Source organism: Salmo salar, chromosome ssa01, assembly GCF_905237065.1.
Source record: "Salmo salar chromosome ssa01, Ssal_v3.1, whole genome shotgun sequence".
NCBI classification, from domain to species: Eukaryota; Metazoa; Chordata; class Actinopteri; order Salmoniformes; family Salmonidae; genus Salmo; species Salmo salar.
Window position 1 is genome coordinate 146,371,474 of NC_059442.1, and position 16,212 is coordinate 146,387,685.

Here is a 16,212-nt window from a genome sequence, read left to right on the forward strand (position 1 = left end):
TTCTATGTTTAGTTTCTTGGGTTGACCTTCAATTGGAGGCAGCTGTTCCTCGTTGCCTCTAATTGAAGGTCCTATTTAGCAGGGGTGTTTTTTCCTGTGTTTTGAGGGTGGTTGTTTCCTGTTTTGTGTATGTTGCACCTGACGGGACTGTTTGTGGTCGTTTGTTGTTTTGCTGTTTGAGAGTTTAATAAAAGTAATTATGAGCACGTCACACGCCACGTCTTGGTCCCCATTAGATGACCCACGTTACAGTTGTGATATAATTCTCAGGCTCCAAGTGAAAATAATTGAGGAAGTTTGTGTATGTAAGATTAATTCTTGAGATAAGAGCTCCTTGTGTGCCCATATATTCACATTTAATTTGCCCCCCTGAGGCATTTGCTATTCATCATAATATTACGATCTAAGTGTGCCGGCAATCTCAAAACGCATGCACACGCACACAGCGGTCAGCCAAAGGGTTGGTTGGGGTCTCAGGTCCACAATGCTAATTAATCATAGTCCTCCCTGTCTATGATGGAACAAAGCAGAACAGATCAGTGGTGTTTTATATTGGGACTAATGAGAAACCAGGGCAGGTCCCTTCTCTGTTGTCTGCATGTCACTGGCTGTGGCTGCAATTGGGAACTATTATACAACAGGTGGATCTAATCCTGATTTCCGATTGGTTAAAAGCGCATTCCAACCAGTGTCTATTCCACAAATTACCAACGGCTAAATCTATGACGTTAAAATGCCTATTTACTCTTTTCCATCTGACAGCGCAATCCACTGTCTCATCAGCCCAGGCAGGCAAGTTATAAACTTCATCTCCACTATAAAAAGCATCTAGACATTATCTCACATTTCTTTTAGACTAACATTTAGTTTTCATCAGTGGAGATTTGTTTAAACCTCGCTGTCTGTCTCTCCAACATTTGCAACATTATTTCAATATTCAAATTTGATCTCCAACCGTTCCATAGTAATAAACGTGTAGGGTTTGTGAGTCGGGACGAGAGAGAAAGGCAGGCAACGTTTCTCAACCAGTCGAAATCATGAATTAGCTGGAATCATTTTTATAGATATAGACAAATAAATGTAAATTGAAAAAAAGGTAAAACGAAACAAAGTGCAGCTAGTTTGCAGTCTTTCCAGCTTCAGTTTGAAGTGATTGTGTTAGATGTGTTGTTGGCTAGCTCCTCTGAACAACAGTGTCCTAACGAGAGAGCACGTTTTCTATGCCAGGTGAAATCACGCCTCATTAGCTCATTGTTATGGATGTATCTAAATAAATGTCACTAGAAAACACCTTAAAACCTCTTAGGGCTAGGGGGCAGTATTTTCACGGCCGGATGAAAAACGTACCCAATTTAAACAGGTTACTACCCTGTCCCAAAAACTAGAATGTGCATATTATTAGTAGATTTGGATAGAAGACACTCTGAAGATTCTAAAACTGTTTGAATGGTGTCTGTGAGTATAACAGAACTCATATGGCAGGCAAAAACCTGAGAAAAAGTCAAGCAGGAAGTGGGAAGTCTGGTTCTTGTAGTCCTTTCAAGTGATTGCCTTGACTGTATACAATGACTTAGGGTTCATTTTGCACTTCCTAAAGCTTCCACTAGATGTCAGTAGTATTTAGAACAGTGTTTGAAGATTCTATGGTGAATTTGAAGAGAATACCAGCTGTGGTAAACTGGTGTCCCATTATAAGGCATGGGCTCAAGTCACGCGCAAGGACTTGGGAGCGAGCTGAGTTCATATTCACTCCTAAAGAGAACGGATAGGTCCGGTTGGAATTTTATTCAAGGTATATGATAAAAACAACCTAAAGATTGATTCTATACATCGTTTGACATGTTCCTACAAACTGTAGTATAACTTTTTTTTACTTTTCGTCTGGACTAAGTAAGCACGCGCGTAGTGGATTTGGATAGTGAACCTAACGCGCGAACAAAATGGATTATGTGGAAATAAATATGAACTTTATCAAACATTTATTGTGGAGCTGGGATTCCTGGGAGTGCCTTCTGATGAAGATAATCAAAGGTAAGTGAATATTTATAATGTCATTTCTTAGTTTTATTGACTCCAAGATGGCGGGTTTCTGTTTGCTAGTTGTTAGTGTCATCTGGGCTGTACTCAGATTATTGCAAATTGTGCTTTCGCCGTGAACCTTTTTTGAAATCTGACAAAGCGATTACATTTAGGAGAAGTGTATCTATAATTCTGTGCATAACACTTCTATATTGATCAATGTTTACGATGAGAATTTACGTACTATGTGTGCTCATTGTGCTCATTCACCGGTAGGTTTGGAGGGAAAACATTTCTCAACATTACGCGCCAATGTAAAATGCTGTTTTTGGATATAAATAGGAACTTTATCGAGCAAAACATACATGTATTGTATAACATAATGTCCTAGGAGTGTCATCTGATGAAGATCGTCAAAGGTTAGTGCTTCATTTAGCTGTGTTTTGGGTTTTTGTGATGCATCTAGTTGCTTGGAAAATGGCAGTGTGGTGTTTCTTGTGAAGTTTATGTCCTAACATAATCTAATTTTATGCTTTCGCCGTGAAGCCTTTTTGAAATCGGACAATGTGGTTAGATTAACGAGAAGTTTATCTTTAAAATGGTGTAAAATAGTTGATTGTTTGAGAAAATGGAATTATGAGATTTTAGCTGTTTTAAATTTGCCGCTCTGATTTTCCACTGGCTGTTGTCAAAATCAATCCCGTTAACAGGATGAGAAGGTCACCAACAGGTTAAACAAATGCAGCTACTGTTGTTATTCTGTCTGCATTGTTTGACGTGACTGTAAGTTAGCCATAGTTGGCTAGCTAGCAAACAAGGAATAAGAACGTTTCCAGCCAGTATGACAATGCAACATTTAGAACGAGCGACTGGGTTGCGTCTCTGGCAACCGACCAATAGAATGAATGACCAGCCGGCTTGGGTAGCAACCCTAGATTTGTTTCGGGACTATATCTTGTGGAAGGATAAAATAGTATGAACAAATTCATGAAAATAACATTTTTTATGAAATATGTAATCATTATTTGAATATGTTGGTAACCCATCTCGGGCCTAACAACACCCGTGCCAATATATCCTCCAAACACATTATCACTTAAATCTACACCTTGCGGCCTATACTGCTGGTCAGTTTCCTTGATTATACCAGCAGTATATATCACAGTAATGCAACAAGGAGTCCATCCTGTGCCAAACCAAGCTCAAGAGAAGCACTTAATCTGTGAATCCAGTCAAAGGGCTGTTTCTGGTTAAATAAAGGTAAATTACATTCAGCTAGACTTGGGATTCCCCTTGAATCAGATAGACCTTTATACTCACAGTCTTCCCCACTTGCACATCCAAGAATGAGGAATCCTTGGATCTCTCTAGGAGGTCCACCAGATCATTTGAGGACAGCAGGAGCTTCTGGATGGAAAGAGAGGGAATTAAAACAGTACAGCGCAAAACTAATGAACGAGCAAAAGCCCTGGTTACGTCTCAAATTGCCTTTATAGTGCACTACTTTTGACTAGAGACCATAGGGTGTGATTTGGTAAGCAACCACTCACTCAGAGTAAAGAAATTTACCAGACTGGATCAAACCACAAGAGGAGTGCCAGGCTTGTTGATTCTCTATTGTTAGCTATTATCACAGGGTGCTGTACCGTACAGGGAGTCTGTCGACAGGGTCTTAACTCCTGGAGTCTGTGTGTCTGCACACAGCACTCTGACAGACACCTGGCCCTTTTATCTCCAGCACACTACAGTACTTCGACCATAAACACAGAGCCCCTGTGCCCGGGCTTTTCATTCTATGCACTTGTATATAGTATTCATACTACCTAAGACTATCATTTGTACCATTTGGAGTCAATGCAGTGGCACAAACCACTAGAACATGACCTCAATCTTTCCTAAGCGTCCCCCTCTCCCTCTCTTTATGTTGTGTAACCATTATTTTGGGTCAGCATAACATTGTTTGAATGTTTTTCTGTGTCATTTAAATGTTGTCTAAACGTTAGTTTGGATCAGTCTAATGTTGTTGAGAGCTGCAGCGTACCTCCAGGGCGTGGTTGGTACGTGGGGAGCGGGGGGACTTGAACCCAGCCCCCCCACACTGGGCAGGGTGAAGAGTGCAGTGATGGTGGCCGGCATCTGTGTCGCCCATCAGGAACGTCAGCTGTCGGAATTGGCCCTGTGGAGACAGAGCCGTCAAACACACTCACCTGACCCCCAGAGGTCACAAGAGGTCACTATGTTCAGACAGAATCCCCAGAGGACCCTTCCTCAGTCAGGGCCTCTGATACACTGAGACAAATATGATGGACAGACAGACTTTAGAGACCTCTAGATACATGTATCTACACCAGCTAGTGTTCTACTCCCCAAGCTATGTTAGAAGTGTGTGTGTTAGCGTGTGTGAGGGTCTGTGTGTGTGATTAAATGTTAAGCATTTTACGTAAACAGAAAGATCGCTCCCTTTGCAAAGAGCACCAAACATCATTTGTCTTTTTTGAAGAATGTAAACGTGTTACAGTGTAAAATGCATCTGTGCTTTAGCAATACACTCAGACCATGCATTCCTTAAACTGTTTACACATCAAACCTTTAATGATGACAAAATATGGCTTATAATTACAGTGCCAAACTAAACAAATAACTTTATCGCGTGTAATATGGACTAAATAATTGTTAGAAGCTAAATAAAATTTAGAAAGAGAGAGAGAGAAATACAGCACACAGTATGCATACAATTTCCCCACCTCTCTCTTTTTGGTCCAAATGTGCCATGACTAAACTTGTGTGTCCAAATGAAGCATGGCTTAATGAATAAATGTATAAATTAAAATGTATACATCTGAGTGTCTGAGTGTGTTGGAGGGGGTCCTGGTAGGGCACTGGGCTCGCTAAGGCTCTCTGTCTAAAGCTCATGGTGCATTAAAGGGACAGTTCACTGAAATTACAGAATATATTGGTTTCCTTGTCCTGTAAGTAGTCTATGGACAAGGTAAGATGCAGTCCATGCTTTGGTTTTGTAAGTCATTTTGGAATCTAGGTGAACTATCCTTTTAACTTTTCCATCCACTGAACATAACACTCTCTCTGTCTCATACACTATCACAACCTGCTCCTTCATCATCCATCCTTATCTCATCTTCTAAGATCAATTAAATCCTCTTCCGACATGCCAGTGGATTCAAGGGCATTCCTGTCAGTCTTTGTCAGAGCTCTGTCTTTCAGTAGACTAATGCTCTTGTGGTATGGGATGGGTGGGTTCATATAGACAGGTAGCAAGGCAGATTTGAGTCTCAACAGTCACTGCTATCTAGACACTAGGGGTGCAAAATTCTGGAAATTGTCAAAAAATTCCAATGTTGTCCAGAACTGCTGGTTGGAGGATTCCCTGCTTCTTCCCTCCTGATTCCAGGAATCTTCCAACCAGCATTTCTGGGAAACCTGGGAAAGTTACTGCAACCCTACTAGACACTGTGGTACACTGAACAAAAATATAAACGCAACACGTAAAGTGTTGGTCCCATGTTGCATGAGCTGAAACAAAAGATCCCAGAAATGTTCCATATGCACAAAAAGCTTATTTCTCTCAAATTTTGTGCACAAATTTGTTTACATCCCTGTTTGTGAGCATTTCTCCTTTGCCAAGATAATCCATCCACCTGACAGGTGTGGCATATTGAGAAGCTGATTAAACAGCATGATCATTACACAGGTGCACCTTGTGCTGGGGACAATAAAATACCACTCTAAAATGTGCAGTGTTGTCACACACTGCTGGGAGGGAGTTCTTCCAGCACCTCCATCAGCCCAACCGGGGTCTATACTGTGCGCCCCTTCTCAACCTGAACCCAGCTGCCAGGGTTTCCTCCTCCAATTAGAACTTTATCTGGCTACGGTCCACCCAGTTCCATCAGACCGTGAGAAGAGTTTCGCCCTTGTCTCGTGCCTCACCGGGAGAGCCCTGGAATGGGCCAGCGCTGTGTGTGGAGGAGGAGATGCGGCGTTGGACCGTTATGAGGAGTTCACCCGCCGTTTTCGGGCAGTCTTCGACCACTCACCCGAGGGCAGAGCGGCGGGTGAACGCCTCTACCATCTGAGGCAGGAGACGAGGAGCGTCCAGGATTTTGCCCTGGAGTTCAGGACCCTGGCAGCTGGTGCGGGATAGAATCACGGGGCCCTGATCGACCATTACCGCTGCAGTCTGCGTGAGGACATCCGTCGGGAGCTGGCCTGCAGAGACACCACCCTCACTTTCGACCAGCTGGTGGATCTGTCCATCCGGCTGGACAACTTGCTGGCTGCTCGCGGACGTCCAGATCGGGGTCTGGTGGTTCCATCCTCCCGCACCCCCTCTCCTATACCCATGGAGCTGGGAGAGGGGGTTCACACTCGTGCACCATCTGTGACCGCAGAGGTCACACTGCTGGTCGGTGCCGGGTAGGTTCCTCTGGGAATCGAGGTAGCAGGCAGGGCGCTCTGGCGCCACCCCAGGTGAGTAGGCACCATTCTCATCCAGAGCCCTCTGTTGCCCATATATTTGTGTCTGTCACTTTTCCTGATTTTTCCCCTCGTTCCCAGCATAAGGCACTAGTAGATTCAGGCGCGGCTGGGAATTTATTGATCAAGTGTTTGCTCATAGCTTAGCTATTGTACCCGTGGATGTGCCTTTCCCCGTTCACACATTAGATAGTCGACCATTTGGGTCAGGGTTTATCAGGGAGGCCACAGCTCCTTTGAGTATGGTGACGCAGGGGGGTCACAAGAAAAAAAAATGTATTTTCCTTATTGACACTCCTGCGTATCCTGTGGTGCTGGGTCTTCCTTGGTTAACGTGTCATAACCGCACTTTTTCTTGGCCACAGAGGGCTCTCACGGGGTGGTCGCGAGAGTGCTCGGGTAGGTGTGTAGGGGTTTCCGTTGGTGCTACTACGGTGAAAAGTCCAGACCAGGTCTCCACCGTGCACATTCCCCCCGAATATGCCGATTTGGCTCTCGCCTTCTGTAAAAAGAAGGCGACTCAATTACCACACCATCGACAGGGGGATTGTGAGATAAATCTCATGGTAGATGTTGCACTTCCCAGGAGTCACATGTACTGTATCCCCTGTCGCATGCGGAGACGTTGGCTATGGAGAAATATGTCTCCGAATCCCTGCGTCAGGGGTTCATTCGGTCCTCCATTTCACCCGTCTCCTCGAGTTTCTTTTTTGTGAAGAAGAAGGATGGAGTTCTGCACCCGTGCATTGATTATCGAGGTCTCAATAAGATCACGGTGGGGTACAGTTACCCACTACCTCTGATCGCCACAGCGATTGAGTTAATGCACGGGGCGCACTTTTTCACCAAACTGGATCTCAGGAGTGCGTACAACCTGGTGCGTATCCGAGAGGGAGACGAGTGGAAGACAGCATTTAGTACCACCTCAGGGCATTATGAGTACCTCGTCATGCCGTACGGGTTGAAGAATGCTCCATCAGTCTTCCAATCTTTTGTAGACGAGATTTTCAGGGAGCTGCACGGGCAGGGTGTAGTGGTGTATATCAATGACATTCTGATATACTCCGCTACACATGCCGAGCATGTGTCCCTGGTGCGCAGAGTGCTTGGTCGCCTGTTGGAGCATGACCTGTATGTTAAGCCTGTTCTTTCAACAGTCTGTCTCCTTCTTAGGGTATCGCCTATCCACGTCAGGACTGGAGATGGAAAGTGACCGCATTTCAGCCGTGCGTAATTGGCCGACTCCCACCACGGTGAAGGAGGTGCAGCGATTTTTAGCATTTACCAATTACTACCGTAGGTTTATCCGGGCTTTTGGTCAGGTAGCTGCTCCCATTACCTCACTGCTGAAGGGGGGTCCGGTGCGCTTGCAGTGGTCAGCTGGGGCGGACAGAGCTTTTAGGCAACTGAAGGCTCTGTTTACCTCGGTTCCTGTTTTGGCTCATCCGGATCAGTCTTTGCAATTCATAGTGGAGGTGGACGCGTCTGAGGCTGGGATAGGAGCTGTGCACTCTCAGCGCTTGGGTAAGCCACCTAAGCTCCGCCCCTGTGCCTTCTCCTCTAAGAAGGTCAGCCCGGCGGAGCGAAACTATAAAGTGGGGGACCACGAGCTGTTGGCTGTCGTCTAGGCTTTGAAGGTGTGGAGACATTGGGTTGAGGGCGCTAAACACCCTTTTCTCATCTGGACTAACCACCGCAATCTGGAGACTGAATCCACACCAGGCAAGGTGGGCCATGTTTTTCATCCGTTTTGTGTTTACCCTCTCTTACAGACCAGGCAGACGCACTGTCCCGGCTGTATGACACAGAGGAGCAGTCCATAGATCCTACTCCCATAATCCCAGCCTCTTGTTTGGTGGAACCGGTAGTGTGGGAGCTGGACGCGGACATTGAGCGGGCGTCACGTGCGGAGCCCGTTCCCCCTCAGTGTCCAGCTGGGCATCTGTACATTCCGTCTGCTGTCCGCGACCGATTGATCTACTGGGCTCACACGTCACCCTCCTCTGGTCATCCTGGGATCGGTTGGATGATGTGCTGTCTTAGTGGGAAATACTGGTGGCCCACTTTAGCTAAAAACGTGAGGGTTTATGTTTCCTCCTGCTCAGTGTGCGCCCAGTGCAAGGCTCCTAGACACCTACCCAGAGGTAAGTTACAACCCTTACCCGTTCCACAACGGCCGTGGTCGCACTTGTCGGTGGATTTCCTAACCGATCTTCCACCTTCACAAGGTAACGCCATGATCCTGGTTGTTGTGGATCGTTTATCTAAGTCCTGTCGTCTCCTCCCTTTGCCCGGTCTCCCTACGGCCCTACAGACTGCGGAGGCTCTGTTTACACACGTCTTCCGGCACTACGGGGTGCCTGAAGATATAGTGTCTGATTGGGGCCCCCAGTTTACGTCAAGGGTCTGGAAGGCGTTCATGGAACGTCTGGGGGTCTCGGTCAGCCTTACCTTGGGTTGTCACCCTGAGAGTAACGGGCTGGTGGAGAGAGTTAACCAGGATGTGGGTAGGTTTCTGAGGTCTTATTGCCAGGACCGGCCGGGGGAGTGGGCGGCGTTCGTGCCCTAGGCAGAGATGGCCCAGAACTCGCTCCGCCACTCCTGCACTAACCTCTCTCCCTTTCAGTGTGTGTTGGGGTATCAGCCGGTTCTGGCTCCTTGGCATCAGAGTGAGACCGAGGCTCCTGCGGTGGACGACTGGTTCCGGCGCGCGGAGGAAACCTGGGACACTGCTCACGTCCACCTTCAGCGCGCTGTACGGTGCCAGAAAGTTGGCGCAGACCGTCACCGCAGTGCGAACACCGGGGGACAGGGTCTGGTACTCAACCAGAAGTCTGCCCCTCCGCCTGCCCTGCCGGAAGCTGGGTCCGCGGTTTGTGGGGCCGTTTAAAGTCCTGAGGAGAGTGAACGAGGTATGTTATAGATTAAAGCCCGCTCCAGGAGGCAGAGGTGCGGGAGGTTCCTCCGCCCCCTCTGGACATTGAGGGGGCCCCGGTGTACTCCGTTCGATCCATCCTGGATTTGAGACGTCGGGCGAGGGGCCTTCAGTACCTCGTGGACTGGGAGGGGTACGGTCCGGAGGAGGGATGCTGGGTTCCGGTGGAGGATGTGTTAGATCCTTCCCTGCTGTGAGAGTTCCATCGTCTCCATCCGGATCGCCCTGCACCTCGTCCTCCGGGTCGTCCCCGGGGCCGGTGTCGACGAGCCGCGCGTCGGGGAGGGGTACTGTCACGACTTCTGCCGAAGTTGATGCCCCTCCTTGTTCGGGTGGTGCTCGGCGGTCGACGTCACCGGTCTTCTAACCATCATTGATACATTTTTCATTGGTTTTGTCTTGTCTGTATGTTTACCCATCTTTATTTTTATGTACGTTGGTTTTTTGGAGTTTGTTTTATAATATTAAACTACTCCAGTTACACCAAGTTGGTTTCTCCTGCGCCTGACTTCCCTGCCACCTACACACATGACAATGACAGCCACAGATGTCTCAAGTTTGAGGGAGCAGGCAATTGGCATGCTGACTGCAGGAATGTCCACAAGACCTGTTGCCAGATCATTTAATGTTAATTTCTCTACTATAAGCCGCCTCCAAGGTCGTTTTAGAGAATTTTGCAATACGTCCAACCGGCCTCACAACCGTAGACCACGTGTATGGCGTTGTCTTGATTTGTTTGATCTGAGCAATTCTTCTTAGCTAGCTACATAGCCGTCTTTGTATCAAAGATAATTGTGTAGTTTAGAGTAATTGAGTAATTATCGAGGCTAGCTATCTTCGTCCTCCTAACGTAGTCAACACTGCTAGCTGCTAGCTAGCTAGTCATCACTGCTAGCTAGCCAACTTCTACCGACTAGCAGCACTGCAGAAACTATTACATTAAAACGTAACGACTTGATTAGTGTGGTGTTAGTGTTAGTTAGCCAGCTACATAGTTGTCTTTGCTGTCTCTGTATCTAAGATAATTGTGTAGTTTGAGTTTGAGTATTATCGAGGTGAGCTAGCCAGCCGCGACGCGGCGCCTGACTTAGTCAACACACCTAGTCATCATTAACCCACTGCCAGCTAGCCAACCGTTACCGACTAGCAGCGCTGTAGATACTAATACTTTACAACGGAACGATTTGACTAGTGCAGTGTTACCTAGCTAGCTACTTAGTTGTCTTTGTCATAGCTTGATAATTGTTAGCTAGCCAGCCATCGAGGTTAGCTAGCCAGCTATTTCCGTCCCCCGCGACGCCATTTTTCCTAACCCAGCCAACAATTACCGACGAGCAGCATTGTAGAAATTAAATACATTACAAGGAACGTCTTGATTAGTGTTATGTTAGCTAGCTAGCTACAAAGTTGCTTTGTATCATGACAAGGTGTAATACTGAAACTATCGAGGTTACCTAGCCAGCTACACGTTCAAAGTCAACAACGCAGCCACTGCTAGCTAGCCTACTCCACCAGCCAGCAGTACTGTATCATTTTAGTCAATAAGATTTTTGCAACGTACGCTTAACTTCCTGAGCATTCGAGACGTGTAGTCCACTTGTCATTCCAATCTCCTTTGCATTAGCGTAGCCTCTTCTGTAGCTTGTCTACTATGTGTCTGTCTATCCCTGTTCTCTCTCCTCTGCACAGGCCATACAAACGCTCCACACCGCGTGGCCGCTGCCACTCTAACCTGGTGGTCCCAGCGCGCACGACCCACGTGGAGTTCCAGGTCTCCGGCAGCCTCTGGAACTGCCGGTCTGCGGCCAACAAGGCTGAGTTCATCTCAGCCTATGCTACCCTCCAGTCCCTAGACTTCCTGGCGCTGACGGAAACATGGATTACCACAGATAACACTGCTACTCCTACTGCTCTCTCCTCGTCTGACTACGTGTTCTCGCATACCCCTAGAGCATCGAGCCAGCGGGGTGGTGGCACTGGAATCCTCATCTCTCCCAAGTGGACATTCTCTCTTTCTCCCCTGACCCATCTGTCTATCTCCTCATTTGAATTCCATGCTGTCACAGTTACCAGCCCTTTCAAGCTTAACATCCTTATCATTTATCGCCCTCCAGGTTCCCTTGGAGAGTTCATCAATGAGCTTGACGCCTTGATAAGTTCCTTTCCTGAGGATGGCTCACCTCTCACAGTTCTGGGTGACTTTAACCTCCCCACGTCTACCTTCGACTCATTCCTCTCTGCCTCCTTCTTTCCACTCCTCTCCTCTTTCGACCTCACCCTCTCACCTTCCCCCCTACTCACAAGGCAGGCAATACGCTTGACCTCATCTTTACTAGATGCTGTTCTTCCACTAATCTCATTGCAACTCCCCTCCAAGTCTCCGACCACTACCTTGTATCCTTTTCCCTCTCGCTCTCATCCAACACTTCTCACTCTGCCCCTACTCGGATGGTATTGCGCCGTCCCAACCTTCGCTCTCTCTCTCCGCTACTCTCTCCTCTTCCATCCTATCATCTCTTCCCTCTGCTCAAACCTTCTCCAACCTATCTCCTGATTCTGCCTCCTCAACCCTCCTCTCCTCCCTCTCTGCATCCTTTGATTTCCTCTCTCCCCTATCCTCCAGGCCGGCTCGGTCCTCCCCTCCTGCTCCGTGGCTCGACGACTCACTGCGAGCTCACAGAACAGGGCTCCGGCAGCCGAGCGGAAATGGAGGAAAACTCGCCTCCCCTGCGGACCTGGCATCCTTTCACTCCCTCCTCTCTACATTTTCCTCTTCTGTCTCTGCTGCTAAAGCCACTTTCTACCACTCTAAACTCCAAGCATCTGCCTCTAACCCTAGGAAGCTCTTTGCTACCTTCTCCTCCCTCCTGAATCCTCCTCCCCCCCCCCCCTCCCTCTCTGCGGATGACTTCGTCAACCATTTTGAAAAGAAGGTTGACGACATCCGATCCTCGTTTGCTAAGTCAAACGACACTGCTGGTCCTGCTCACACTGCCCTACCCTGTGCTTTGACCTCTTTCTCCCCTCTCTCTCCAGATGAAATCTCGCGTCTTGTGACGGCCGGCCGCCCAACAACCTGCCCACTTGACCCTATCCCCTCCTCTCTTCTCCAGACCATTTCCGGAGACCTTCTCCCCTTCCTCACCTCGCTCATCAACTCATCCTTGACCGCTGGCTACGTCCCTTCCGTCTTCAAGAGAGCGAGAGTTGCACCCCTTCTGAAAAAAACCTACACTCGATCCCTCCGATGTCAACAACTACAGACCAGTATCCCTTCTTTCCTTTCTCTCCAAAACTCTTGAACGTGCCGTCCTTGGCCAGCTCTCTTGCTATCTCTCTCAGAATGACCTTCTTGATCCTAATCAGTCAGGTTTCAAGACTGGGCATTCAACTGAGACTGCTCTTCTCTGTGTCACGGAGGCTCTCCGCACTGCTAAAGCTAACTCTCTCTCCTCTGCTCTCATCCTTCTAGACCTATCTGCTGCCTTTGATACCGTGAACCATCAGATCCTCCTCTCCACCCTCTCCGAGCTGGGCATCTCCGGCGCCGCCCACGCTTGGATTGCGTCCTACCTGACAGGTCGCTCCTACCAGGTGGCATGGTGAGAATCTGTCTCCGCACCACGTGCTCTCACCACTGGTGTCCCCCAGGGCTCTGTTCTTGGCCCACTCCTATTCTCGCTATACACCAAGTCACTTGGCTCTGTCATATCCTCACATGGTCTCTCATATCATTGCTATGCAGATGACACACAATTAATCTTCTCCTTTCCCCCTTCTGACAACCAGGTGGCGAATCGCATCTCTGCATGTCTGGCAGACATATCAGTGTGGATGACGGACCACCACCTCAAGCTGAACCTCGGCAAGACGGAGCTGCTCTTCCTCCCGGGGAAGGACTGCCCGTTCCATGATCTCGCCATCACGGTTGACAACTCCCTTGTGTCCTCCTCCCAGAGTGCTAAGAGCCTTGGCGTGACCCTGGACAACACCCTGTCGTTCTCCACCAACATCAAGGCGGTGACCCGATCCTGTAGGTTCATGCTCTACAACATTCGCAGAGTACGACCCTGCCTCACACAGGAAGCGGCGCAGGTCCTAATCCAGGCACTTGTCATCTCCCGTCTGGATTATTGCAACTCGCTGTTGGCTGGGCTCCCTGCCTGTGCCATTAAACCCCTACAACTCATCCAGAACGCCGCAGCCCGTCTGGTGTTCAACCTTCCCAAGTTCTCTCACGTCACCCCGCTCCTCCGCTCTCTCCACTGGCTTCCAGTCGAAGCTCGCATCCGCTACAAGACCATGGTGCTTGCCTACGGAGCTGTGAGGGGAACGGCACCTCCGTACCTTCAGGCTCTGATCAGGCCCTACACCCAAACAAGGGCACTCCGTTCAGCCACCTCTGGCCTGCTCGCCTCCCTACCTCTGAGGAAGCACAGTTCCCGCTCAGCCCAGTCAAAACTGTTCGCTGCTCTGGCACCCCAATGGTGGAACAAGCTCCCTCACGACGCCAGGACAGCGGAGTCAATCACCACCTTCCGGAGACACCTGAAACCCCACCTCTTCAAGGAATACCTGGGATAGGATAAAGTAATCCTTCTAACCCCCCCCTTAAAAGATTTAGATGCACTATTGTAAAGTGGTTGTTCCACTGGATATTATAAGGTGAATGCACCAATTTGTAAGTCGCTCTGGATAAGAGCGTCTGCTAAATGACTTAAATGTAAATGTAAATGTGTGGGCGAGCGGTTTGCTGATGTCAACATGGTGAACAGAGTGCACCAAGGTAGCAGTGGGGTTATGGTATGGGCAGGCATAAGCTACGGACAACGAACACCATTGCATTTTATCGATAGAAATTTGAATGCACAGAGATACAGTGACGAGGTCCTGAGGCCCATTGTCATGCCATTCATCCGCCGCCATCCCCTCATGTTTCAGCATGATAAAACGCGGCCCCATGTCACAAGGATCTGTACACAATTCCTGGAAGCTGAAAATGTCCCAGTTCTTCCATGGCCTGAATACTCACCAGACATCTCACCCATCTCACCCATGGGATGCTCTGGATCGACGTGTATGACAGTGTGTTCCAGTTCCCGCCAATATCCAGCAACTTCGCACAGCCATTGACGAGTAGTGAGATAACATTCCACAGGCCACAACCAACAGCCTGATCCACTCTACCGAAGGAGATGTGTCGCGCTGCATGAGGCAAATGGTGGTCACACCAAATACTGACTGGTTTTCTGTTTCACACCCCTACCTTTTTTTTTAAAGGTAATGTATCTGTGACCAAGAGATGTACAATTGAAGAAGTTGGAAGTTTACATACACTTAGGACTTAGGTTGGAGTCAATAAAATTTGTTTTTCAACCAGTCCACAAATTTCTTGTTAACAAACTATAGTTTGGCAAGTCGGTTAGGACATCTACGTTGTGCATGACACAAGTAATTTTTCCAACAATTGTTTACAGACAGATTATTTCTCTTATAATTCCCGGTATCACAATTCCAGTGGGTCAGAAGTTTACATACACGAAATTGACTGTGCCTTTAAATAGCTTGGAAAATTCCACAAATGATGTCATGGCTTTAGAAGCTTCTGATAGGCTAATTGACATTATTTGAGTCAATTGGAGGTGTACCTGTGGATGTATTTCAAGGCCTACCTTTAAACTCAGTGCCTCTTCACTTGACATCATGGGAAAATCAAAAGAAATCAGCCAAGACCTCAGAAAATAAATGTCAGACCTCCACAAGCCTGGTTCAACCTTGGGAGCAATTTCCAAACACCTGAAGGTACCATGTTCATCTGTACAAACAATAGTACGCAAGTATAAACACCATGTGACCACGCAGCCGTCATTCCGCTCAAGAAGGAGACGTGTTCTGTCTCCTAGAGATGAATGTACTTTGGTGCGAAAAGGGCAAATCAATCCCAGAACAACGGCAAAGGACCTTGTGAAGATGCTGGAGGAAAAAGGTACAAAAGTATCTATATCCACAGTAAAATGAGTCCTATATCGAAATAACCTGAAAGGCCGCTCAGCAAGGAAGAAGCCACTGCTCCAAAACCGCCATAAAAAAGCCAGACTACGGTTTGCAACTGCACATGGGGACAAAGATCGTACTTTTTGGAGAAATGTCCTCTGGTCTGATGAAACAAAAATAAAACTGTTTGGCCATAATGACCATCATTATGTTTGGAGGAAAAAGGGGGAGGCTTGCAAGCCGAAGAACACCATCCCAACCGTGAAGCACGGGGGTGGCAGCATCATGTTGTGAGGATGCTTTCTGTAGGAGGGACTGGTGCACTTCACAAAATAGATGGCATCATGAGGGGGAAAAATGATGTGGATATATTGAAGTAACATCTCAAGACATCAGTCAGGAAGTTAAAACTTGGTCGCAAATGGGTCTTCCAAATGGACAATGACCCCAAGCATACTTACAAAGTTGTAGCAAAAGGGCTTAAGAACAACAAAGTCAAGGTATTGGAGTGGCCATCACAAAGCCCTGACCTCAATCCCAGAGAACATTTTTGGGCAGAACTGACAAAGCATGTGCGAGCAAGGAGGCCTACAAACCTGACTCAGTTACACCAGCTCTGTCAGTCGGAATGGGCCAAAATTCACCCAACTTATTGTGGGAAGCTTGTGGAAGGCTACCCGAAACATTTGACCCAAGTTAAACAATTTAAAGACAATGCTACCAAATACTAATTGAGTGTATGTAAACTTCTGACCCACTGGGAATGTGAT

The 16,212-nt window shown here is 47.8% G+C and overlaps 1 protein-coding gene across 1 annotated transcript in view; it reads right to left on the reverse strand.

Moving 5' to 3' along the window:
• LOC106567252 (collagen alpha-1(I) chain) overlaps positions 1-16,212 on the reverse strand; it is a 157,343-nt gene that overhangs the window by 82,012 nt on the left and 59,119 nt on the right. The window contains exons 5-6 of the mRNA XM_014136323.2: positions 4,061-4,195; positions 3,340-3,426 (exon numbers count right to left, since the gene is read on the reverse strand). Coding sequence (XP_013991798.2) covers positions 3,340-3,426; positions 4,061-4,195 — 222 coding nt within the window. The remainder of the gene's footprint in view (positions 1-3,339; positions 3,427-4,060; positions 4,196-16,212) is intronic.